General features: G+C 42.8%; 1 protein-coding gene across 1 annotated transcript; it reads right to left on the reverse strand.

The window, feature by feature from the left end:
* Window positions 1-1,370: 1,370 nt before the first annotated feature.
* lrig3 (leucine-rich repeats and immunoglobulin-like domains 3) lies at window positions 1,371-26,199 on the reverse strand. Its single transcript, XM_085437575.1, has 19 exons — window positions 25,736-26,199; window positions 21,496-21,567; window positions 21,312-21,386; window positions 12,868-13,002; window positions 12,339-12,482; window positions 11,523-11,666; window positions 11,287-11,430; window positions 10,219-10,362; window positions 7,862-7,942; window positions 7,683-7,754; window positions 7,112-7,183; window positions 6,335-6,498; window positions 3,912-4,247; window positions 3,539-3,820; window positions 2,973-3,449; window positions 2,703-2,861; window positions 2,471-2,590; window positions 2,092-2,346; window positions 1,371-2,002 (listed from the first exon to the last, which is right to left on the reverse strand). Exons 1-19 carry the CDS (start codon window positions 25,933-25,935, stop codon window positions 1,767-1,769), a joined length of 3,312 nt encoding a protein of 1,103 aa, XP_085293701.1. The 5' UTR covers window positions 25,936-26,199; the 3' UTR covers window positions 1,371-1,766.
* Window positions 26,200-26,412: the final 213 nt, after the last annotated feature.

Here is a 26,412-nt window from a genome sequence, read left to right on the forward strand (position 1 = left end):
AATTTAGCCATTTAAATCAGCTGTGTTGGATCATAGATCTAAAACCTGCAGGACACCGGCCCTTGAGGCCTGGAGTTGCCCACCCCTGATTTAAAGGGTTAAATGGTGCTGAGTTGGTACAAAGGGGCTCAAAGCGTGCCAAGAAAATATCCCCCTACTATTACATCACCACCAGCCTGAATAGCTGATATGAGCCAGGATGGATTCATGCTTTCATGTTGTTTACAATAAATTCTGACCCTACCATCTGAATGTGGCAGCAGATATCAAGACTTTTCCATTCTTCTCTTCATCTTTGTGAGCCCGTGTGAACTGTAACCTGTTCCCTGTTCTGAGCTGACAGGACTGGCGTTGTGGTCTTCTGTTGCTGTAGTCCGTCTACTTCAAATCTGAGCTATTGTACATTCAGAGATAATTCTCTGCATATGTTGGTTGTAACGAGGTTATTTGAGTTACTGTTGCCTTCTTCCCAACTCGAAGCAGCCTGGCCATTCTCCTCTTACATCAAAAATAATAATAATGGATTGCATTTATAGAGCGCTTTTCAAGGCACCCAAGGTGCTTTACAATTCCACTATTCATTCACTACAAGCTACAGTTGTAGCCACAGCTGCCCTGGGGCAGACTGACAGAAGCGAGGCTGCCATATTGCGCCATCGGCCCCTCTGGCCAACACCAGTAGGGTAAAGTGTCTTGCCCAAGGACACAACAACCAGGACAGAGAGCCCGGGGATCGAACCGGCAACCTTCCAGTTACAGGTGCGCTTCCCAACCCCCTGAGCCACAGGATATTTTCTCCTTTTCTGACTATTTTTCGTAAACCCAAGAGACGTGTGGGGAAAATCCCAGCAGGCCAGCAATTTCTGAAATACTCAAGTGATTTTGAGTCGCATTTTAATCACCTTTGCTCCCCATTCTGATGCTCAACTTCAGCAGGGTATCTTGTCTACATGCCTTAATGGACTGAGTTGCTGCTGTGTGATTGTTTGGCCAGATATTTGTATTAATGAGCAGCTGAACAGGTGTACCTAATAAAGTGGCTGGTGAATATCCCAATATGGCACTGAAACATGAATTTGTATGATTACGGTACTATGAAAGTCAATAAACAGTAATACCCAGTTGTTCCCAAGCTGTTTCTGGAGTCAGACCGTGATACTTAACAGTTAAATATCCTCTCTGTGTGGGGGGGCTCACTGATGACAGACCTAGACTGTCCTTGGTGGTTTGTGGTTCTAAAAAAAAAAACAGACTGGGTATAAAAGCCAGCATTAACCTCCCACCCCCCGACATATGCCACATGGCCACACCTCCATCTCTTGCAAGATGAAGCGAGTAACATCGTGAAGCCTTCAATGAATTTAGCAGCACACATTTAGGTGTTTTTATTGTTTACATAATGTATGTGCAAAACAATGCTTCATTCAAAGCTGGAATAAGTGAATAGGCAGAGCTGCAAAGTACTCAAAATGTAAGCAAAAATAATGAAATCTTTTTTATATACAATTTACAAAATATAATAAACTTTGATAAAAAAATGTATATATTGATCTTTAATATTTAACGGAATCTGTATCCTCAACAACAGCTGGTAATATGTTTCTTTTTCTTTCTGCAGGAACATTAAATTGTCCTTTACATTCACTCGTTGTCCACATGAGGAGTCCTTTTATTGCAAAAGTGTACATTCAGTGAGGTAGAAATGTTCTTTTTTTGGGTTGTTCTCTTCATGAAAAACACTAGCTCACTGGAGCTCAGTCACTCAGCTAAGTGCTCGATAGACACTGTGAGGTGGAATCAGTCCGCGTGTTGTCAAATGGCTGTTCATACACACTGTTGCTCTGCTCTGATGAAGAGTCGTTGAACTCCTTGTGGTCTGACTCTGCATCCGGAGCAGTATAAGGATTCTCGTGCAGAGTTATGCCATTCTGTGTTACTGACAGTGGGGTGAATCCTGGATGAAGGTCCTGAGGCCTCCAATTGGGAGCTTTCCCAAATGTTCCTGAGTGAAAATGTGCAACAAGAAGTCAGGCCGGAGCACAGGAAATTCTGAAGTAAGAACGGTTTGGGAAACATGAATTTAAGACCTACCCATGAAGGTGTTGCAGGGGGAGAGACATTCATTAGGTCTCCCATAATCAACCGTATCCCCCTCCTCCACTGATGAACGATGGTCGCTCTGATGGTAGGAGGAAGCATGATGCAAACTAGCATTGGGAAGCTGGGTCAGGACAGTGGACGAGCAGAGGTCAAAATGCTCGGTCAGGAAGTAGTCCCTCCTTTTAGAGTTTGTCAGGCTGCCGTTGTAGGAGTCCATACAAGCTGACCTTTGGTCAGTGGAACAACCTGAAGGGTTTGAAAAACAGTCAGAATCTTTATAAAGAGTCTGAGATTTTTAAAGTACGTCACATACACTTGAATAGATTTTTATAGCTGAACAACAGTAATGTTGCCAGACTATTTTGCAGACCTGTGAAGACTTCAGTTGGGTCAGTCAAGTACATGTTATCTCTCTGAAGCAGTGAGCCAATTGGACCTTGGTAATGGCAAAGCAGAGGATCAATGGCCACTTCCATGTCCACTTCACTTCCTGTATCCAAATGACAAAGACCTGTCAGGACAAATGAATGGGCTCGACTAAAAAACCCTACTGTTTCTACAGCTTTCCCTTTGGAAACAAAGAAGAAAAGGCAGCTTTTTACCGATCATTTCTTTGGGCTGCAGATAGAAACCACTAATAGAAGACGTCATGTACTGATGGCTGCTACCGCTCTCAGACGGTATATAACCATCCTGTCGGTCTGCTAATGTGCCCTGAGAGGACAGGTAGCTGGGGATGTCGGCAGGCAGGTTGGTCTCATCTAAAGCATAAGAACACTTGATTAAGTTTTGCTTTCATTATTATATATTAAATATGCAAGGAAAAAGAAATCAGGTACTGAATGATAATTAAATAAGCCCCATGAACTGACCTGTGTTGGTGACACTGCAGTCTTCATTCCTTCGACGGGTGTGGTAGATGATGACTACCCAAACCAGGGAAGTACCAACCACACAACACACCACCGCTATGATGACGATGCCTACTGTGGTCCACCCATCATCGTCAGATCCTGCCCCAGCTCCAATACCCACCCCAACGACGCCCTGTGCTCCAGAGTCGCAGTTGGGATTCGGCACAACCGTCAGTCGAACGTTGCCCCTCTCTGTGCCCAGAGTGTTGGACATCTCACAAGTATACTTTCCTGCATCTGCCTCTGCGGCGTCAACAATGATAAGGAGTTGGTTGGCAGCTGCGAAGAAGTGGCGCTCTGTAACCACTAATGGACTGTCATCTTTGGTCCAGTTCAGCTTTGGGGGAGGACTACCGCCAGCAATGCACTGAAGGACGGCGGTCTCGCCTTTGGCCACGGTGCGATCCATGAGTGGACGGAGAAATGACGGTGTTTCTGTAAGACAAGCACAAGAATAGAGTTTAAATGGGCCAACAACTTCTACATATAAGACTTTGGACCTGAAATTGGTGCCTTTCTCTCACCTAGAACTGTGAGTGTAGCATTTGCAGAAATGGCTCCAGCTGTGTTTTGAGCTGTGCAGCTATAAACGCCAATGTCTTCAGTCTTGACATCCACTATGAAAAAGACATCATCCTCAGGCATGACATGCATCCGGCGTTCACGGGCGGCAGGAAAGTCGGTGCCTCCATCTTTCTGCCAGGCGATCTGGGGGGAAGGGTGGCCAACAGCAGCACACTCCAGCCTAGCCGTTGCCCCGGCGCGGATACTCAAGTCCATCGGTGTCTTCGTGAAGGAAGGGAGCACTGGAAAAAGACCAAAATACATTCTGATTAGGCTGTTTAGGATCTTTAAAGGTGCGTGCCCATAAAATGACACATCCCACTCCAAACTCACTGTGGACGGTGAGTCTGGCCTTGGTAGAATACGAAGATCCAAAATGGTTGGAGATCACACACTGATACCTCCCCTCGCTGGAGAACTCGACGTTTCGGAGCTGCAATGTGGTCGTATACTCCGTCACCTCCGTCTCACCTCCTGCTCCCCCCTGCACCCGTAGGTGGGCCTGGTTGTGGATCTCCGCATCATTAAGGACCTCATTGTCTTTTTTCCAGGCGAAGGTCATCGGCGAGTCGCTTGAGCTGGCCGCAGAGCACACAAACGTCACATTGGCGCCTTTGAGGGCCGATTGGGTTTCCGGCTGCACAGTGATCTGAGGCTTTGGAAAATCCTCTGTGTGAATAAGAAAAAGGAATTTTTGAGCTGCAAGTACATATATAAATATATAACGTGTTTATATTTTCTTAGCTCATTCCAATTTCCCATTTTTTAAGATTTTGGATTTTAATAACTGACATTATATCCTCAGTTGCAGAAGGTTTGAGGACCTCCTATATCTCTTAATCAAGAAAGTCTTTCAGATAACTTTTTAATTGTCAGGTTAAACGACACCTTGCAGATCAGGGGCCCGTTCTTCGTACCGCGCTAAGTGAGTTAGCTGGATGAGATTGTTGACGATTTCGCGTGATCCTGGATCGTTCGGTTCCCCGAAGCCCATCCGGGACTTGCTGTCATAGCAACAGAGCCGTAAGCGTAAACCTGCTGGGGAGCAGGTTTACTTTATGTAAACAGGATTAGATCGCGGCCACGCAGGTATGTCCGCGTCATTCATACAAAAGCAACAGCGATATTCCACCACTGTTTCACTATAAATAAATAACATCAATGTAACTAAAGATAATGCAGCACTTGATCCTTTTATTGATTTCACACAGATACATACAGGTCATTCCCTAAAAAAGGGAAATGTACTATTAACATTCTATTACATGTATGTGATTATTACAGATGTAATTCATATTTCAGAGTAGTAATTGTAAATTACTTCGTGTAATCAAGATGAGAGACCACGGCTATAAAAGCGAAGGTGGATTTGGGAAGTCTGTCGCAGTCATATCCTGTCCGTTTACGCGAGCAACCCATTGCGGAAGGTGCAAGATTGATAAGGAGAGTCCTCAGAATTCAGCGTATATTGCGGGACAGACAGGATCCTTTAGCTCAGCGCGACAGTGTGCTCATAGAGAGATATCGATTTTCCCGTGAGGGTATTATTCACTTAACCAACTTGTTGACGAGGGGGTGCAGGACCACCACCTGTCTTTTTTTGCTCTGCCCCTTTTCTTGGTTGCTGTTATGAACAAACAAACAGATTATTCCAGGGTCTCTTTCCAAGAGACGACAATCAATATAAGTGATAAATATTACCATTCTGTAGAATATTCTTATATTTCACTTTTACTTGTTCCCATGTTCTAGTGGGTCCTGTTGTGGCTCTAATGTGAAAGGGGATATAATATAACATATTATAATATAATATAATGTAATATAATATTGGATAATATGGTGTGATATGATAAATCTACCCTACCGCCTACTGGTGTTGGCCAGAGGGGCCGATGGCGCGATATGGCAGCCTGGCTTCTGTCAGTCTGCCCCAGGGCAGCTGTGGCTACAACCGTAGCTGCCTCCACCAGTGTGTGAATGTGAGAGTGAATGAATAGTGGCATTGTAAAGCGCTTTGGGTGCCTTGAAAAGCGCTATATAAATCCACTCCATTATTATTGTTATTATTGAATTACTTACGAGTTTAATTTGTCAGCAACTTTCTGCCAGCCCTCTCTCCTTGCTTTTGCAGCCTTTGCAGTGTTCCCTTGCGTTTTAATTAAACTCTGAAACTCCTGAAATCCCTCACTCAAGAGTTCTTGCTCTGCTGCCGAAAAATACCGAGCGCGCTCCTTCGACATTTTCGCCGACCAATCAAAGGGTTGCCGATCAATGTTTCTACTATCGATGCGTAGCCCCTGTTGGGCCACCCAGTGATCTCACATTACTTCATCCAGCTATACTAATCGTCAACAACGGGTGTGTTCGAGGAACCGGAATAGCGAGCTCAGAGTTAGCGCGATGATTTGGTCTTGGATGTTTCATTTGATCTTGGATGTAGTAAGCGACGTACGAAGCACAGGGCCCAGCTCTGATATGATGTTATGTTTTGTTAGTCCTTATCATTATTTTAAAGAGCCAAGACACGAGCGTAAATCTTAGGATTTTATTTGTAACTAAGTGCAGATGGGGCCCTGGAGGAAAAACGTAGTAAACTTCTATCATATTCCTTCTCGAAACCCAGAAGTCAAGGAGGAAAATACCCAACAATCTGGGCCAGTCTGTGAGTGGAAAACCTGTCGTGGATAAATGGCTGTTTCTCAGACATTATGGGACATTTGTGTCAAGGTCTCGCACCAAGTGGAAGCATCACTCACCACACACAAACTCCTCCTGGCGGACGGCGAACACGCTCCTGCCCTGCAGCATTTGCGGGTGGGCGCAGCTGGCATTGACGCAGTACAGGAAGGTTTGTTCTGCCACCCAGATGGGTAGCCACTTCAGCTGGCAGTCGCACAGGAGGCTGGAGGTGTTTAGACGCCTGCCGGGGGGAGAAGATACCAGAAGCGTTTAATTCACTTTGCAGTAATATTTAGAATGGCTGGTAGTCTGCGTTTCCTCACACAGCCGATGAAGGTAAAGCCGTGTGTCAAATAAAGACCACAGTGGAATCTACAGAGGGAGATTTTTATCAGTACAAGACCATCGGTTTGTGTATATGAATCAGGTAAATGTAGAGTGTTTTTCTTAGGAGAAGTGAATACGTTTAGGAAAAAAATAAGATTCATATATTGTTTGGTATTTATACTGGATATTTAATGTAGATATAGACGAACAGACATACTAAAATATCACCTAAAATCCAACTACAATGCACCTGTTTTCTTTAGGAAACATTAATCCGGTGTACTGTGTATGTAATTTGTCAAGACTTGCACTGAATTTGAATAAATTTAAAGATTGCTTTGCTTGGGTTTTTCAGCGAAAGCTATCCTATATTGAAGGACACAAAGAAAACCGTGAACCCGTTATTAACACTGGAGTAAGCACTGTTTGCTGCAGACTTTTCCCAGCAGACCATAATGAGTTTCACCTGGTGTTCTGTCCCACATCAACATTGGAAACACTAACTGAAGCTGCCCGTAGACACTTACAGCTCCTGCAGGTTCTTCATCTGGGAGAAGGCGTTCGCTTGGATGGACATGATGGCGTTATTACTCAAATCTCTGCGGAGCGGAAAGAGAGAAGAAAATTAGGGCCGCTAAGATCCCCACACAAAGATGGCAGCTTTTTCTGCCGACATCAGCCGTGTGGAGCGAAGGCTACAAAAACTTCAATCGAGTGAAGAAAAAGTCTGGGCTCCAGAACAATAAAACTCTGTGCAGCAGTTTGCTGCATTAATCAAGAGAGGCCCAACGCTGGGCTGCTTTTGAGCTTTGGCAACGGCTGGGAAAAAACTCTAATTAGAATCAAATGCAGCTGTTGCACCACCATCCCCAACACACACACATTTACACACACAGACTTATCTCCACTTGCCTCAGTGATCGATATAGTCTGGCACACATGTAAAGATACTAATGGCAGAGTTTTCTTCTTGATTCCACATCAAAGCGGAGGAATGGGAGAAGAAACAAACAGCCTCTCTGTCTTAGTGTGATTCACCCTGGTTAGTTTACAGCTCGGACTTTTGGAAACAATCAGTGAAACACGAGGCCGACTCACAGGTGCTGCAGCGCGTCCAGGCCTGAGAAAGACTTCTTGGTCACCGAGCGGATCTGGTTCCTCTGCAGAAATCTGGGAAAACAACAAAAGTCTTATCAATTTCCAACCTCACTTTTGACTCGGTGACCTTACATTGTTTGTGTTCCACTAGGATTATGGCAAAATGATCCCACACTCACAGTTTTTTCAGCTTGTCCAAAGCAGAGAAAGGTCCATTCATGTCTTCGATAGTCCAGGAGATTTCATTATTTTGGAGATCCCTTTCAGGAGAAGCAAACATAAAAAGCACTTTAAAAAAAAAGGAAGAAAAAAAATCCACACCCAGAAAACAACTGCGCTTGTGATGTTAATAAAACTTTATGTGGCTTTACATTTCGCGTGATGGAGGGAAAATGCTCGAGATGTTAAAATTACAAAGTGGCCCCGTGCCCAAACAGGAAGTTGCATCTTGGCCGTGGTGGCACTTTTTAAAAGTCTGCTTTGGCATTTCTGTGTTGCATAGTGGAAAAAAGTTTTACAAGGAAGCTCGGCAATATAAGCTGTGCTTCATTTCATTCGAGGGGATGATATATTCCACGTGCAATTTAAATCTGTACGTGATCATCCCCAAAGGAGTTTACCAAAATCTTAACATACACAAAGACACTTTGTTTATTCTAAAATGGACCAAAACCAACATATCCTTCTATATTTACTGGTTAAGCTCGCCTGACATTAATTGCTTATTTTGCTATGTCCTTGTGAGTTTACATATTTCAGCCATTTTCAGCGTTATATTACGTTGGCTTTGTGGAAACAACTCAAGTAGCTAGCAAGTCTAGTCTCTACATGCGAACTACTTCAGTGAGAACATTAAGTTTCCACTCAATGTTTGAGTTAGAACTTTGAACTTCAGAATTACTCCCGTGGGAATAGAAATAAAACACGAGGTTGAAAAAAAAGAAACATTACACAGAAAAAAAAATGTCTCTTTGAAATCGAGAGACTGTAACCAACTGTTGATGTTGATGAAACATTTTCTGCTACCAAAACTAAAAATTCCTGGAAAAAATATGGTTACATTTATCCTGCTATCCACAGAAAGAAAAATACACGCAAAACAACTAAATACACAGTTTTAGGGTATGAACATCAGTAAAAGCAAAGCATTTCCCTGAGAAATTGCCTGCTTTGATCCCCGAGCGGCTTTCCTGCTTTCAAACAGTTCTTTTTCTCCTCGACACGCCTGCTAGGGCTGATACAAACTGAGGAAGTATGTATGTGTGCGTGTGTGTGTGTGTGTGTGTGTGTGTGTGTGTGTGTGTGTGTGTGTGTGTGTGTGTGTAGGGGGCATTTGGTTTGAAGGCCTGAAGCAATCTACATCTAACTAGGTGCACACCTGCCCTACGATGACCTAAGGAAGACATTTGGTTCTAGTTAAAAAGGCCTAACTGGGAAAAATGTTAGGGAGCCTCTCTGTGGGAACAGGGGACGATGGGTGTATGGTGTGTATGTGTGTGGGGAGGAGGGGGGTGTTGAGGTTGGGTTTGTGGCTCTCTGAAGGTTTTTTTTCTTTCTTTCTTTTATACAAGCTGTGTTTTTTTTCCCTAGCACGGAGAACCTGAAAAGAAAAGTTTGAAATCTATTTTGCCTCGATATGTATGCCAATGAACTTTGGGTTAAGACTGGGTAGGTAAGGATTTTCTAAGTGTTCGAGCAATTTAAACGAAACATGATTAGTGGTACTGCTGTTTTTAGAAAGGTAGAGAAATGAAACATTCAGAACAACAGTGTGAATAACGTTCTACACGATGATCTAGAAACTACTTACAGTAATCAGTGCTAGATGTCAAGCAGTAATCACATTACATTTACTTACATTACATTAATTTTTGTTTGTAGTGCAAGAGGGCAAGACAATAAAGTGCAAACCGTGATTAGGCCACGAAAGACTATCCACTGCTGCTAACACAAAACTGACACTTTGCTTGCTCTTGCAAAGCATAGTAGGCATAAAATGCATTTTATGGTAACATAATATGGCTGCTGATCCCAGCCAAAATTTGATTTGTCTTTTAAACTTAAATAAAAGATCATGTGCATGTTCTTATTTTATATAAGGATTTATGTGTGGGCACGGAGCAGCAGGTTTATAATTTTAACTTGCAAACATGTAACAATTCATCTCAGGTATAGACAGTATAAGAGATGCACGTAGATGCCGTGACACCATCCATTGGTTCATGCAGTCCTGTTTTAAAGTATCCAGATTAGCGTTTTTACCATCTGCACCTTGGCTTCCAAAACCAAAAAGACCTAGTTGTTTATTCAGTATGGCCCGAAATGACTTAATACTCATAAGCTCATCAGGAAAGAAGACTGACAGTCTTATTGTAACCCCGGCTATCACCATGGTGTGGTCGTCTCATGGAGGGCAGCTTGTACTGTCTATCATCTCGGGCCATGTAAAAGCAAAATATAAGTCAACAAGCTGTGTAAGAAATTACTCTTGTTAAGAGAGTAAGGCACTACTTAGTCAACAGTGAATACAACTTACAGCATCTGCAGGTTGGAGAGACCACGGAAAGCTCCATCAGCGATAAAGCTCACGCGGTTGTTTCCAACGTCAAGCCTGTCAAGCACGCCGAGATTTGCGAATCCCGATTCGTCCAGCCTGGACAGGTGATTGGAGGACAGGTTGCTATGGGAAAAACAAGAAGGTAATAATAAATACATTTCTGCAAAGCGCTGATTACAAACTGGCTCGGCTGTTGTGATGCTTCATGTTTCATATTTTTAAAAAACAAACAAAACAGAACTGCCATTTTTTTTACTCTTTATATTTCCAGACCAACCTTATCTCCAATCAGTCTGCAGAGATCAAATTTTGCATCAAAAAAGAATTTGTGAATCACTCCGAATATACTTTTTTTTCCCTCAAAGTAAACTCTGATGAGAACAAATCAAGATAGCTGAACACGTTCACAACCCACAGGCGACTTGTTTACTCTCAGGCTTGTGTGATAAGAGCGAAAAAAAAGTGGGGAAAGAGAGGGAGGAAGAAGGAAGAAAAGAAAAAAACAAGCTATTCGTGAAAAAAAGCTCCAGACATGGCGAACACTAAAACAACAACCACAACAAAGGAAATTCAATCCGCTCGCAGGAACGTGCGTTGATGGCTTGAGAAATCAATTTTGTGGGTATTTCAAAGAAACGAAAATGCAACTAATAATGGAATTTCCAAAAAAAACAAACAACTAACGGGACTTCCAGAGGCCAATGTTTTGGCTCAAGTGACAGCAGAGCAGAAAGGAGGCAAAGGGGTGTGTAATATTTTGGCAGTGCTTTAATGTTGGCACTGACTGGCAGAGCACAAGAGACACTGCTTTGTCTACGTGTGTGTGTGTGTGTGTGTGTGTGTGTGTGTGTGTGTGTGTGTGTGTGTGTGTCGGGTTCGGGGTGTATTGGCGACGGGAGGAACTGGAGTGTGAGGAAGGGCAGGCGGGAGTGCCAGAGAGGAGGAGAGGGCAACACGGAGAAGTGTTGGGAGTTCAGAGTGTGAATAGAAAGTGGGGGGAAATATCCAGAGGGACGGCAGGGAAAGAGAAAAAAAAGGTGGACTCACAGCTCACTGAGTTTCGGGCAGGGCTCCCAGGCGTCAGATTTGATCTTGCTGATGGTGTTGTGGCTGAGGTGGAGCTGCTGCAGAGACAGCAGGCCGTACAGCCAGCCTTTGCTAACCTCTGTCAGGTTGTTGTAGTCCAGCTGCCTGCACACACACACGTGCACACACACAGTGAGACTTTATTCTGCAAACAACATTACCTTTCAGGAATAAAACATATCACAAAAAATGCTTACAGGACTTCCATATTACTGAGACCCCAGAAACATCCGTCCATCAGGCGGTTGAGGCTGTTTCTCTGTATCTTCAAGGAGCGAAGACTTGGGAGGTGTTGGAACGTCAGCCCATCCACCCTGCGAATCCGGTTTCTGCTCAGTTCTCTGAAACGCACGCAGAAAGTTTAAAGTGGAAACAGGACTCAAACTATTTTCACAGTGAAAAGCAGTACAAGCATGCCCCGCGCTCACACTACAACTCAGTCGAGGAGGACAGCTCTATTGTCGAGGTGTCACCAGCATGCATCTCTCACCACAGGTGGATACACTATACTGCTAATGGTAATCACGTCCATGGCCACAAGTGGATGAAATCAATCTCTCAGGCATGGAGACTGCTTCTACAAACATTCGTGAAAGAATGGGTCGCTCCCAGGAGCTCAGTGAATTCCAATGTGGTACCACGATAGCAACCTGTGCAACAAGTCAGGTCGTGGAATATGGCAATAGAGTGGGCGAGCTTCCTTCAGGTGGAATTTAGTATAAAGAGACTGCCTGTGGATTTTCCACATGAGCCCAACATGGCAAGTGACAGGCGATGTCCAAAATTGGGAAACCAATACCAAAATAATCTAGATGGATAAACAGCCCTTAGAAGCCAGAGGAAAATGTGGAATTATGGGGCAACAAAATTTGGGAACACCTCGATGGTGGCTGGGATGGGGGACATCTGGGCTTTTCTGTTTAGACTATTACCCCGATGACCCAGAGCCGTAAGTCCTACAGATGGATGGATGGTCAAACTGTCTAGCAAGCCTTTGTCATTTTTTTGCTTACAGATGCTGTAGGTGAGGCAGAGTGAAGATCTTGGGTCCTATGTTGGAGAGGCGGTTGCGGTTGAGCCGGAGAACCTGCAGCGTGCTCGACAGATTGGTAAAGCAGCCAGGCTCCAGAGAGGATAACCGATTGTTGTTGAGGAACCTGAAAAAGGAAGATATGCTTGTAAAATCTGCTTTAAATAAAAATGTACTGCAGAAAAACTGCAATATCTACTGTTGAACTAGATGGAGTGATTAAACCTGCCTACATTTAGTGTGCATCTGCAAGCTGCTTTGCAATCCACCTCCGCCCATTTTCATGCCATCTCTGACTAATAACTGTCATCTCTGTTGTGATCAAATGTATTGTGTTATGTGCCGACTGACTGCTGTGGGGTCCCAGAACAGAAATATGCTGCCAAATATAAATGACTACAGCTGGAAACACCACCTTTCTTTGGCTCTGAATGAATGAGTTTCATGACAGCGCCATGCTTGTGCTCTGATCTGAATGTTTTTCTTAAGATAAAGAAAATCATAACACTCACAAGTTCTTGAGAGGCAGAGCAGGGAAGGAGCCGGACTTTATTTCCACAACATTGTTGTTACTGAGGTCGAGGGTTTCCAGGGCAAGAAAGGGCCGGAGCTGAGCCTCGGAGATCGCAGTGATCTTGTTGTTTGCTCTGAAAATACAGACACCATTGCTCCAATAAATGACAAAAACATCATGTATTTGGCTAGCGGTGCGCATCGGTTTCACATTTCCAGATACACAAGCACTCGCGTTCCCAAAATTCGGCTGCGGAATTAAAAAATGACAAATTCTCGCGCTCTTAAAGCTTAAACTTACCACCCAACATGAAGTTATGTCATCTTTTTTTTCTGCTGAGGTTGCACGCGCATTTCATAAAAAAAGCCAACAAATTATTCAATATGATTAATGTTGCTGCTCTTCACACCAAATAAGCTTTCACTTTACTGATGTGTTATTTTGTTTATAAGGTAATTACCAACAAGGTATTTAAAAAAGTAACCTGCCAATTACTTGGCTGATGAATACCATTCCCTCAGTGAAAGCATGCCTCAGCAGAGGCCAGCAATTTCCTGAGCTGCACGCCTCCTAAATTGCAGTGCAGGGACTGCTTAGTTATAAACAGAGCCTCTACAGTGCCCTCTTTGTGCATGAGACTCTGCACCAGAGAGGGAGAGAGCAAGTGGAATGGAGGGGGGGGTTTCCCTCCAAAGCAGCAGACTACAGGCCTAGTTTTCATTACTTACAGTCCCTCCTCCAGCTACACCTTGCTGACCAGGAGAGAGGTTTTCCTGAAGCCTCTTTCCAGCAGCCAAAAAAAAAAGAAAAGAAGCAAGGACAGTTTTATAATTTAGGTTTAATATGAGATGCGGTGCCATTAATGTTTAACCAATGCAAATTAGCTGAACCTGCATCACATTGCTATGAAACTGTGGTGTGCTGCAGATTCATAGAACTGGGTGGGAACTGCAACACCTTTTTGTAAACTTCTCATTCACGGGGTGATATGATGGGAAGCAAAGAGTCGGGAGAGATGGAGGAGTTTGGCGGGCATGGAGGCTACGTCCACACTAATACATTTTCGTTTGAAAGCGCATCTTTTTCTCTCCGTGTTGGCCTTTTGTCCTCACTGAGACGGCGTTTTTGGTCAAGGAAAACTGAGCTTTTTGAAAAAGCACTCCAAAGTGGATACATTTGAAAATGCTGTCACAGTGTAGACTGCAAAAATGGGGGCTTTTCGAAAACCTTGACACATTTTAGTCATGTGATGCAGTCATGTGACCAATTCAACCAAGATGGCGGACGGCATCGTAAAGCAGTTGTTTTGTTTGCTCTCAATTTTGACAGCCATAAAAAAGATTAAGGTTCAAGGTTCATTATTTGTCACATGCATAGTTATACAAGTATAACACACAGTGAAATGTAGCCTGACACGCTCCTCGACATGTGCAAAAATTGGGGGGGGGGGGGGGGGTGTAGAGGAAGAACATATATATATATATATATATATATATATATATATATACACATATAGTATATACACTGGGTGAATGTGCAGTAGTAGCAGCAAGCAGGTGAATTCTGTACATTAATATGAATAGACATCTGACTATTTTACAGGATAGACAATATAAACATATTTAAAATTAAAGGAATTGAAATGTACATTGTGCCTTGGTTTAGTGTCTGGAAGAGTCCTGACTCAGTCAATTATAGATGATGTGAGAGGGCGGGTGTGTGTGTTTAGGGCCCGGGTGGCTTGGGGATAGAAGCTCCTCTTGAGTCTCTCTGTCCTTGCCTGGAAGATGCGGAACCTTCTACCAGATTGCAGAAGTTGGAACAGTTTGTTGCCAGGATGGGACGGGTCCTTCAGTATCTGCGCTGCTCTAGTCCGGCATCTCCTGGTGTAGGTGTCCTGAAGCGGGGGGAGAGCAATCCTGCAGCAGCGTTCTGCTGTACGGATCACTCTCTGGAGAGCTTTATGGTCCTTCACACAGCTGTTGTACCTGCTCCAGAGAGCTTTTCTTCAAATTCTTTAATTCTCACTCGCTTTTGCAACTTTGTAACCCATTAAAAAAACTCAGTGCTTTTCCTCAACATTTTACCACGATGTTTCAAAGAGCTGGAAAGTAAATAAGCAGCAGATGGAAATGACACAGGTCGAGTACAGTGAAGGAACGTAAGCATTTCTGGTCGTTTCAGCGTGGATGAAGAACTGTTCGGAAACGATTGAAAATAGTGTGGACGCGGAGCGTTTTTAAATCAAAACACCATTTTCAAATTTATCCAGATTAGCGTAGACGTAGCCGGAGACTCATATGTTCATGAAACACATGAAAACATTGCTCCATTAAACTGTCACACAGAATGGCGAGCGTGCCTTCACTTTCTTTTCTTGTTCCACTTTTTTCGAATTTGTCCGGTCTTCTTCCTCTCATCCCAAACCAGTCACGGCAGATTGCCGCCCCTCCCTGAGCCTGGGTTTGCTGAAGGTTTCTTCCTGTTAAAAGGGGGTTTTCCCTTCCCACTGTCGCCAAGTCCTTTCTCAAAAGCAGTCGTCTGATTGTTAGGGTTTCCTCTGTATTATTGTGGGGTCTTTACCTTACAAAATAAAGTGCATAGATGTGACTGTTGTCATGACTTGGTGCTATATAATTAAAATTCAACTGAACTGAATTGTCAAACCTAAACATGTGTTGCAGTGTGCACGAACTACATCATTACCGAAGTAAAACACATTGGCTCACTGTCAGCAACTTTTGTTTGGAGATTTGCAGCGAGCCTTCCGTGCATCACAGCCCTCGGGTCCCAAACAAAAGTGCCGCACACCACCTGTATCTCAGTTTTCATGTTCCCCTGACTGGTCGCTGAGAGAAGGAGGGCTGCCTGGTGAGACAGAACCAGTCTTTCCAGTTTTGCTCAGAGAGAGAGCTCAAACAGGGGACAGGTGGAGGGGCTCGGTGCCTGCTCCTCGCTCCCGGGGAAAGAGCTTAGCCTTCGATTTGACTGCTAGATGGTATCATCGCTGTCTCCCATGTAATTATTGCACAATCCTATCCGTTATTTCGCAGTAGAAAATATCTTCCGCTGTTCATCTTTAAACATTAACCCAACCGTGAACTCTCTGTGTGACTCTCTGTGCGACTGCATGCCCAGACAATTGCGGGACTGTACGTCGAGACCGTGCTTTCAGTCTCAACATCTGCACTGCCACTCAAAGAGTCCTTGCCACACACAAACAAACAGCGCTCTGTACACTTTAAATCCACTCACTCCAAACTTGTTCATTCAATCTAATGTGATTATGGAGTCATTACTAGTGTGATTGCAGGGCTTTGCTGCAGCTTCTGGAAGTCCGTGGAAGGCCAAGCATGTGTCAATAACAGCCCAATGGATGCTGAATACTGAGGAAATCTGCAATAATTATTAAACTATGGTAATGCCCCATGACAGCTGGGATAGGCTCCAGCACCCCCGCGACCCTGAAAAGGATAAGCGGAAGCGAATGGATGGATGGATGGATGGATGGGTAACGTTGTTGTTGCGCAGCTTTCATGGCTACAAAACGATTTAATCGCATGTAATGATCTTTTTTTCAAACCTTCTCAAATGCTTGCAATGTGCAATATAATCAGGTAAAGCCTTTTTATACTCACAGGCCTATTACACCAATAAGACAAAGGTTTCACACAAACTTATACCTGTCAGCACTTGTTGCATAGCTCGATAGTATTTCTGGCCTCAGCCGCCATCGAGCTGACCACATTTACTCACTGCAAAAACCTGAGATCCTCGTCGAGGCTTCTTATTGTTACTGTTCAGCAAAGCTCGCTGCAGTGACTGGCAAATAATACTTTTGGAGGGGGAAGTTCTTTAAATGGAAAGTTGCTTTTTTTTCTAAATGTATCTTGCCTGTGGTGTGTGTGTGTGTGTGTGTGTGTGTGTGTGTGTGTGTGTGTGTGTGTGTGTGTGGTATTTCCTATTGGAAAAAGAACAGAGTTTGCAGAAGCCATCTGATGACTCTCTCCCTCTCTGCAGTGGCGCCTGTAATGAAAACCAGCGCTGTGCTTCACTGTTGAGACGCCATATTAAGCTCCGCACATATCTGCATATCTCACTTAAATGGCAGATCATCTTAACACGTCAGTCAGTGAGAAGAACACACTGTGTTAACGTGAACTGAAGGACGCTTGTGTAGAACAAGGATGTCTTTAAGGCTGTACGTTTCTGCACTGCACAAAGTACTAAAACACATTGTTGTATTTCTTAAATTCTATCAAATACATAATGTTAGAATGCTGAATACCAATAGTGAACATAGTCAAATAGTAACAATTTCAGCTAAAACCTCCGGTTTCAGACTGCTCTAAGAACTCTGTTTCTGACACTTTTTTCTGCTCTTGGCTCTGTGTGACATCAGTAAGAGTGTATAACCCTAATATGGTCAACCTCTGACCTACACACAGGAGTTCTGCCCACAATCTGTAAATATATATTTTCTGGTGATGAGGGGCAGCCAATCAGAAGAAAGTTGGCTTAAAAAACAGAGTGGCCTTTCTCCGGCTACACATTCACAGGTATTTGTTTCAAACAAGTTCATTTTGAAAAACATCGTTGTCCACACGAAAAAGATGAGACTGTCAAGAACATGCCAAAGCAACTGGTGGCCATATATCCTTAAACATATACACATGTTTGCCAATTAAAAGCTTACAAAGACTAACACGGCACACAGTATTACATTAGTAAAAGAGATACAGGCACACTCCTTTTAAGATATAAGAGAAACTCTGATTTCTTTGTCTACATACAAACGTAGAAACAGAAGGAACCCTAGAAGGAGCTCAATTTTTAATTTTTAAATGTGGCTGAAAGGCCAAAACACAGAAAAAGTAACATTTAATAAAATGCCCGAGTATGCATGGACAGGGCCTAGGGTAGAGGAGCAAAAACTGCTTGTATCAGAAAGACGAACGAGGGCTGGTATACGGATTCCTCTCAACTATTAATCATACAATTCTACTTAAGCAGACCCCAACAACCAAAGTATGGAGCTGGAAGTGAGCATGGGTAAGAGCGAAAAAGACAACGACAACAAGAAACAAACTTTTAATCCCTCATTTAATTGCAGTTTCTCAAGTTTAACTGTCCATCAAACCATCTGGTTGAAGCACTGAGGCAGACATTTTTAACTTTGAGTTTAAAGAAACGCTACAGTGACACACTTTTCTAAATCTAACACAAATAGTGTATATTTGAAACCAGCTAACACAACTCACACTAACCTCACAGCCGTCTTCCTCACATAACAAAGCTGCCTCACATAACAAAGCTGCCATAGTCTTTTATCTGGAGTACAACCAACAACTCAATTAGCATCAAATCATGTTTAGCTTAACCCATACTCAGGCAAAAACAACTAAACACCTTGTAAAGGAATACCGCCGGGATTTTTAAAGAACAGATTCAACAAAACCCTGATTTATCAAAAGCAAACCAACAAACATTTTCATTAGCAGCTGAATCACATGAAAAATTCAACAAACAATTACTTTATCTGTGCCAATTTTGCTTTGGATCTCTTCATTTCAACAAGGTTCCCATTTCCTGAGGAACACAGAGGTTCACCTCCTTATACACCTAATCCAACCTGGAATCTCTGGTCATTTGTTGAACCCTCCTTGAACACAAGCAAAGGGATTTAGTGGTGGTGGGGTTCACCCCCTCCATAAATTCCTGGGAAATTGTTCAATTAATTAAACTGATCACGACTCAATTACTACCAGCTGCAGGGTTATTGCCGTTTGTTTTTACTCAGAGCAACGGGGTCAAAGAAGTCGACGAGAGCTGCCGCTATGTCTGACTGGCTGTTTGAATAAGTGGTATTCGATACCCCGAGGTCTTTCCCCCCCCTCTTTACAACCATCCCAGCTTGGAGAAACTAAAGGAGGGAGAGAAATTCTGGAAAAATATTTCACTGGAGGGAAAAATCACACACTGTGCCATTTCATCTGAAGGAGGAGGATGGCTAGTGAGAGAGCAAGTGTTCACTTCGTTTTCTTCTGCGTGAGCTCGTTTTCTTCACTCTGGTTTTTGCATATTTCAGATGAATTGTGCTTGACAACAATAACAGAGTTACAATGCGGTGTGTTTTGGGTTTGACAAATACGGGAGTTTTTGAATGCTGGCAAACCCGCTGATAACCACAGTTTTGCAATGTGATCTTTTTTAAGGCAAAATAGCCAGTATTTACTTAATTATATAGCACAGGCAATGTTTCACAGAACATTCTTTTATGTTTCTCAAATTAAAACAGACCTTGAACTGCATATTGTGAGCTTTTTGGTTAAAAAAAAAATTGTATGTCAGCAAAATAGGATTCATGAAGCTCCACGGCACTATCCACTTCCAGAAAATTAGCATGACAAACTGTAGCTATTAACTAGAATAGTTTGTTTAAATGAAAGACTGCTCAAAGATGGACGTAGCCCTGCGTGGGCGTTGCCATCTCATTGAGTTGAATACGACCGAGACAAAAGAGAGCTCACCTCACATTTACTTGCTAACGTGTTGTGATTGATAAGTTGTTAGCCAATGAGCATAACTTTGATATTTCTCCTTTCTGACTCTTAGAATTACCAAAATGTACAAAAATAAACTTCAATTTTTATTTAGCATGACCTAAAACTAGTGACTGAACCCATAAACTCATCAGGAGAATGTTTGCAAGAAGGAAAACAAGAGCTGTTTTCTTTTAAACCTTATGTCCTTTTGTAACCCCAGAAGTCGCCCCCTAGTGGCAATTAAATAGAATACAGTTTAAAGGTACTTCAACACTGGCTCCACCTCTCAAACCTGGAAGCTAGTTCCATCTGTTATACAGTTCATGGTTAAGACTAGCAGAAATGTGTATTAGCTAATATTAGCTACAGCTTCTCGCGCATCCTGTTTTTCACTAATTGTCAGCATTAAATGGTATGTTTTATTTCAAAAATGGCTCAAACATTTGCAAAACCATTTGCAGAATCATCCCAGCAGAGGCTCCAATCTGGCCCACTGCATGGCTTTGAACAATACGAAGGAGAGAATGAATTTTAACTTATGTTAACAAAATTTAACATCAGTTTCCTACTGATAAACACCTCCCCCTTGGCCATTCACACTAGACCAAAGTAATTATGTAATAGACAAACAATTCACATTCACTAAGTGCTTAGAAAGGGTTTTTAAAACAAACAAACAATGGATTCACAGTATAAATAAATATATCAGACATTTTCTCTGAATGAACAAAAACTTTCTGTTTTATAGTTACAGGACAGTCTCTGCAGTAGGTTACAGAACTTTTTCATTTACCATAGCAGCATTTTTAAATCATGAATAAAAACTAAGATGTACTGTTGCAGTCGCACTTGTTTACCTAAAATGTGTTAGCGATTAAATGTGTAGTTAAACTTCTTTACACTGACAGAAAACAGAGTTTCAGTGATCCGGCCCACTGAGGCTCAAACTGGGCTGTAATGTAAAATGAGTTTGACATCCCTGCTCTAAAGTATGAAGGGTTTTTGGGTTTTTGGATTTTAAAAAAAAGTCTACCCTACTCATGTTTCTGTGCTAAGAAACTTATAGCTGGAGGTGACGCTCCTGAGTGAAATCTGTAAACAAATTGTCAATTGACTGACTGAAGACTGCACGCCCTGTGGCGACCGCGGGGTTTCGTGTTGGGGCTTGATGAGGAGAAGGCCTCATCTAGCTCAGAGTGGAGGCACATTCCTCCACAGTAACTTCACTTTGGCTGGTTTTGAGAGACGTGCCACAGAAAGCAAATAAAATTGTTGCGGTTTCACACACTAATATCTGGCGTTGCCCCGAGAGCACGTATTGCACAACAATACTGGTTAAAATCTGACAGGGACCGACTACGACAAGTCAAATCGCCTTCTGCATACTCAGCATCACTCAAGCACACGAAGTGATCGTTCTCAACAAAAGTTAGAAAAACTGATACAACAAGACAATGTTAAAACTTGAAGCATTTTCTTCCAACTCTCTTTAAAGGACTGGACGTGACCCATCCACTTGGGATCACACCAAAAAAAAATTTTTTTTTTCACATGACAGATTTTCTTTCTTCCCAGTCTCACGTCACTGCCTCCAGTTTAAAAATACACCAACAAGCAGTGAAAGCCACCAAAAATTTTTTTTCCCCCATTTCTGCTGATGGCATTTGTCTCGAAACACGTGACCCGTCTGGGGCTGACTGCCATCTCTCTGACTGCCCCGTCTGGGAACCAGCTCAGTCAAATGGGTTGCTCTCTAGAGAGGAGGAGGAGGGGGAGGAACCACTTCCCCGCTCGCTAGTTTAACCAGCCATGACAGCCCCGGCGGAGAATTACCCTCCACACCACGCTGAGGTGAGAATCCAGAGAAGCTTTCGATTTAAAGGAAAGGTTTACTTACAGAATAAGAACTGTGATGTTTGAGGCGTAAGGGCCCAGATCTGGTATCTCCTCCAGTCCATTGTGGTTCAGCTTTCTGAATATATCATCAAAAAAGACACGGTGAAAGAAGAGTTAGAGACACACTGTTTTGGAAAAGCCCGAGTTTGCTCTGAAATGTGCTGCGAAACACGAGGCATACTCACATTTCTTTTAAATGTTGTAGTTTGGAAAACAAAGTGCTGTCGAGCACCTGCAATTTGTTGTGGCTCAGGTCCCTGCGGGAAAAAAAAAGAAGGAAAAATTAAGGGAAAAGTATACCCCACGCACTGTAGTTTTCAGCTGCTACAGTCTTACATTTGGGTCTGCGCAGCAAACATAATTACATACAAATTTGGTGTGTTATTGTGCCTTAAAACTGTGAACAGTGAAAGCGGATCAAAGAAAAACTCACTGTAATGTAACTACGAGGTTAAAGCTCCACGACGTAACAGAATGCTTAGAGTCGCAAATAAAGTCGCAAATTTTAAACAAAGTCCCTCGACTGGTTTGAATTTTAGTTCCAGTTGTTTTTAAGGGTGGGCGTGACTTTGGTTTCAAACCACAGGTATATCCCTTTGAAATACAGTCAAATAGCAGCAACATTAAGATTGTTTGAGGTGTTTTAGAGAAGTGCCCAATATTGGACAACATCTCAAAGCAAGAGAAAAAAAAAGTTCCAATACAACTTTTTCCCCTCTGAATGCTTCACAAGTTAAAAGGCTGCTTCTGACATTTGGTCTCTCCTTTGAAACACAGCAGAAAAAGCTGATGCCAAAACAGCTTCCTTCAAACCCAGACGTCAGCAGAGAAAGCCAAAAACCTACAACCTGATAACTTATTGTGTGTGTGCGTGTGTGTGTGTGTGGTGTGGTGGGGGGGGGGAGTAAAAGGGACGAGTGGAGTCGGCAGAGGTTTGTTAGTAACTGAGTCTCTGTCCGGACGTCTTTGTTGGTGTCTGGACTCGTAAATCCCTTTTTTCTGACTTCGATATTTACAAATCCTGAAAATCAAATCTAACATGTATTGAACATGTACTTTCAGTGTTATTTAGTTGTGTAGTTGACCTCAAAAACCCCTAGCAATCACAACTCCTCTAAAGTTTTGACAATTTTGGAAACTCCTGAATATAATACTCTATTTAGAAGTATGAGTATGAGTATGTTTGTTTTAGTCTTGAATATTGCTCAATTTGATCTGGTCTATGTCTTGGTTTTGTCTGAGCCCCATTTGGATGGAGGCCTGGCTCAAAACGAGCCTGGTCTTGGACTCGTCTGAAGCAGCTTTGGCTGCAGCTCACTCGGGGTGAGACTCTTGTTTTTGCTGCCTGTTTTTTTGAAAAGGAGCCTGAAAACCAGCTCAAGAAATCTGGCAAGCAGAGCCTCGTGCGCCATAAAGCACTGGAGTTATTGATGCTGCTGCGCACGATCGACGCTGTGGTGCCAGACACTTTTTTCTTTTTTTTTTACACCTCCCCTCCTCCTCTTCGCCCCCCTTACCTCCCTCATCTGGAATCCATCAAGCAGCTCTGGAAGGAGGGGGAGAACCTAACAACTGCTAATGTATTCTCAATGCCGGGAAAAGTGAGAGAGACGCCTTTCATACGCCTGAAACACCCCTGTTGAATTTTCTGGGGCCTGTTTTTGTTCTTTGGTGGAAAGTTTCTCAAGCCACTCAACCAGAGTTTTACTCTAACTAACCTCCTTCACCCCCTCCCCCCATTTTTTTCCTCCAAGCATGCAGCTGTGTGTTGTTGTTGTTGTTGTTACAGCTCCAGCGCTGGGGGCCATAAGGGAAAGGTGCCCTATCATACTCCTGAGATAAACCGTGAGTAGCCATGACACTTTCATATCCCTCACAAAGCAGGCTCTGAGAGGAGCAAGATAACAGGCAGTGCTGCGTGCAGGCTGCACAACTATATCTGCTGGGCTGGTGAAAATGTACTTATCACTCACTAAAGAAAATGAATGAGCTACTCTACACACTACAAGAGCTGTCATTAACATTTTACAATAAAAGGGGAAATAACAAGATTTCAAATTAAATATGACAACTGTTTCTCTAACGATGCATAAACACCACAAGTTAGCCACAAGTTTCTGATTCTGAAATCTGACTGTCACATCACAAACTACAGTTAAACTTAAATTATTCTCAGCTTTAAAATACCAACCACAAAAAATAGGATTTTGGAAGGCATGTAGCAACTACTGGCTTTCAGATTTTAGACACCACACTAAGGAATTAGCTAAGTAGCAAACAGATTTAGCATCAGCTATAATGGAACGTGACTTTTAAGAAAATGTTCTTATGGTTTCTACCTGGTCAAATGAATGTCTCAGTAAAGTTATCCAATAAATGTTTAATCAAATATACACTATTTGTCACATTTCAAATGTCATAGAAAAACTAATAGTTTAACTGGCTAGCAGCTGGGGTTCACTAGTTTTAGCTAGTTAAACTCATCAGGTACTGTACTACTAATTTTTTCACCTCTTTTTCAGCGTTGCATGTTCTAACAAAGTTTGTGTATGAGGAAGCAGCCCAAAGTAAAAGTAAGTTACCACAACATTGCATTGTTTAGCACTTCAATACTTTATTCAAGTACTAAACAAGTATCTAGTTAAAATTAGGCTAATTTTAAAATTTGGCTAATGTGCTAGAAAATTCACATTTATGACGTACTATCAAGTCATTACTACATTTCAGAGACCAGTCGACTGATACTGCCACATGACAGATATATCTATATCTTAAATGTGGTGTCTGAGATTCACTCACATAAAAACTATTTTTAAAACATAAAATGCAAAGTAGACATTTTAATGTAGAAACCCTGTCACTATCAGTATATCTATCCATCTGTGATATTGGGTCTCCCTAAAAATCATGTATTTGTCGAGGTACAATAAAGTTACCTTGACTTGACTATATATGTTTAACATTATGCAACTGAGACTTTTTTTAAAAGGAACTAAAAATCAAATGGTGCACTTTCCATTTAATAAATATGTTCTCAGTTTAAAAATTGGACTAATCTTTTGCCTTTTCTCTCAACGTCCCCTCATATATGTGAGGCTTAATCCTACTTCTCCATACTTTCTCCATGCCCCCCTCCTCTTTCTGAGACTAATCCTACACGCTCCCCCTTAATCAGTACCATCGCTGGCTCTTGTGTTGCTAATTCAGCAGAAATAATGGGGTGCTGGAAAACAAAGGGTCGGGCGGTCTAAGGGGTTTAAAATGTGCTGGAGAGCCACTCGTAAATTAGCATGCCAGAGTGAAAAGAATTTTTCCCCCCATATGGAACTTTTTTGTTTTTTTGGGAAGACTGGGCCTCGGTTATGAGGCTCAGGCTGGGTCTGTTTTCTCTGGCAACTTCAAGTTTCCAGAGCAGCACATTTTAGGGAGAGAGAAAACTCACTCAGCAGCAGCAGGGCAAGAACTACAACCAAGCACCGAAATCAAGCGCTGTAACACGGGGCAATAAAAACCAAGCACTCCACCTTAAAGCCAGGATGTAAAAAAATAAGTCACTAAGAATAATTATCTAAGTAGAACACATCTAGGATCACGCTGTTACAGCTGGATATGGTGTCCCAGCTTCAAAAAAGGCCGCAGGCCAAGCTCAACCAAAAGCAGCCTGTGGACAGAGTAATGGAGGTCTGAGTCGAGGAAAGACTTCAGTGCTGCAACCAGACTGCATCTGGTTTACGCTTATATGGCTGTGGGGAGGCCCGCGGGGGTTTGTGACACTAAAAATCTGGACAGGGAAAACACCCAAACAGTGCGGATAAACGTGTAGATGCTCGTCTTTCAAATCGAAACGCAATATTCTTCTTTATTAACAGCACTTATGCTCATTAATAACTGCTTACTGGCAGCTTCTGCAGCTGCTTCTATGATGCGATCGCCCATGGGAGAGCCTGACTAAACGCCCAGTACCTGCAGTCGCTCGGCGCATTTGTTCACAATTAACTGCAGGTTATGTAGAAAGGGGGGTTTGGTGTATGTATGGTGTGTTTAACGCTTCCCTCACATAAATGGCACGTTGCTAAAAAGGATCAGTGAATATAACTCACACAAGCGGATTCATGACTAAGGTCACCATTACGCGCAACTTTTTCTGGACTCCTGACTGGATCTATAGCAAATAACAATAAAATCAAAGCAAATTAAGTCAGTCTTCTTCTACTTTTTCTACTTTACAACCCGCTCCCTTTTCAGTGCGACAGGAATGCGGATCATCCCATCTCATCTCAAGAAAACTAAACTTGTTCCCCAAGAGGTGCGCAGAGCTTTAGTATTTAGTATTTATTTATTTATTGTCATTGTCAAGAACAATGAAATTGCGTTTAAACCCTTATTCACAGCGATTCAAATCAAAAGCTGATCCAGTAGACTCACAGTTCAACTGTCCACTCCGGGATCACGGCTGGTAGTGTTTGTCCCCTTTTCAGCCGACCGCAGTCCACGAGCTCCCTGAGACAAGCGCAGGGAGACGGACACGTCCTGGCGTTAGTACCAGATCCGCTCTCCACTCTCAACAATAGCAGGAAAATCACAGCGAACTTTGCAAAAGTGCGAGGCAGCGTAGAGGAACGCATTTTCCCCCCCAAACGAACACCTCCCAACTTGTTTTGCTTTTATCTTCAGATGAATCCAAGTTATCCAAGTTATCACCCCCAGAAAAAGAAACACGAAGACGAAATAAAGTCCAGATCTGGAGCTGTCTGTCGGGGCGCAGTCGATCCTTATATCCAATCCGTTGTTGTTGTGGGGATCGCGGGGGTGAGGTGTAAAAGAAAAGCGTTCTTCTCAAACTTGCCCATTCCTGTGGAGAAACTTTTGTACCGTGAGCCTCGCTGCTTCTGTTGGGGCAACTCGCGCTGAGCAGGATCCCCACAGCGCAGCGTGAGCGCACGCCAGAGGTATGTGGGCGGGACGACAGGGGTGCACGGGAAATGTAGTCCATAGGACTGCTGCTGGCGTTAAGTGCTGTGTACTGTGTCCTTTAGTGCAACAATAATAGAATTCTGCTTATATTTTATGTATCAGTAATTAAATATTTGTAAAATGTAGAG

The sequence above is a fragment of the Copadichromis virginalis genome, linkage group LG17 (genome assembly GCF_057382275.1).
Source record: "Copadichromis virginalis isolate Kocher_CV1m ecotype Utaka linkage group LG17, C_Virginalis_male_GT1.1, whole genome shotgun sequence".
In the NCBI taxonomy this organism is placed as follows: domain Eukaryota; kingdom Metazoa; phylum Chordata; class Actinopteri; order Cichliformes; family Cichlidae; genus Copadichromis; species Copadichromis virginalis.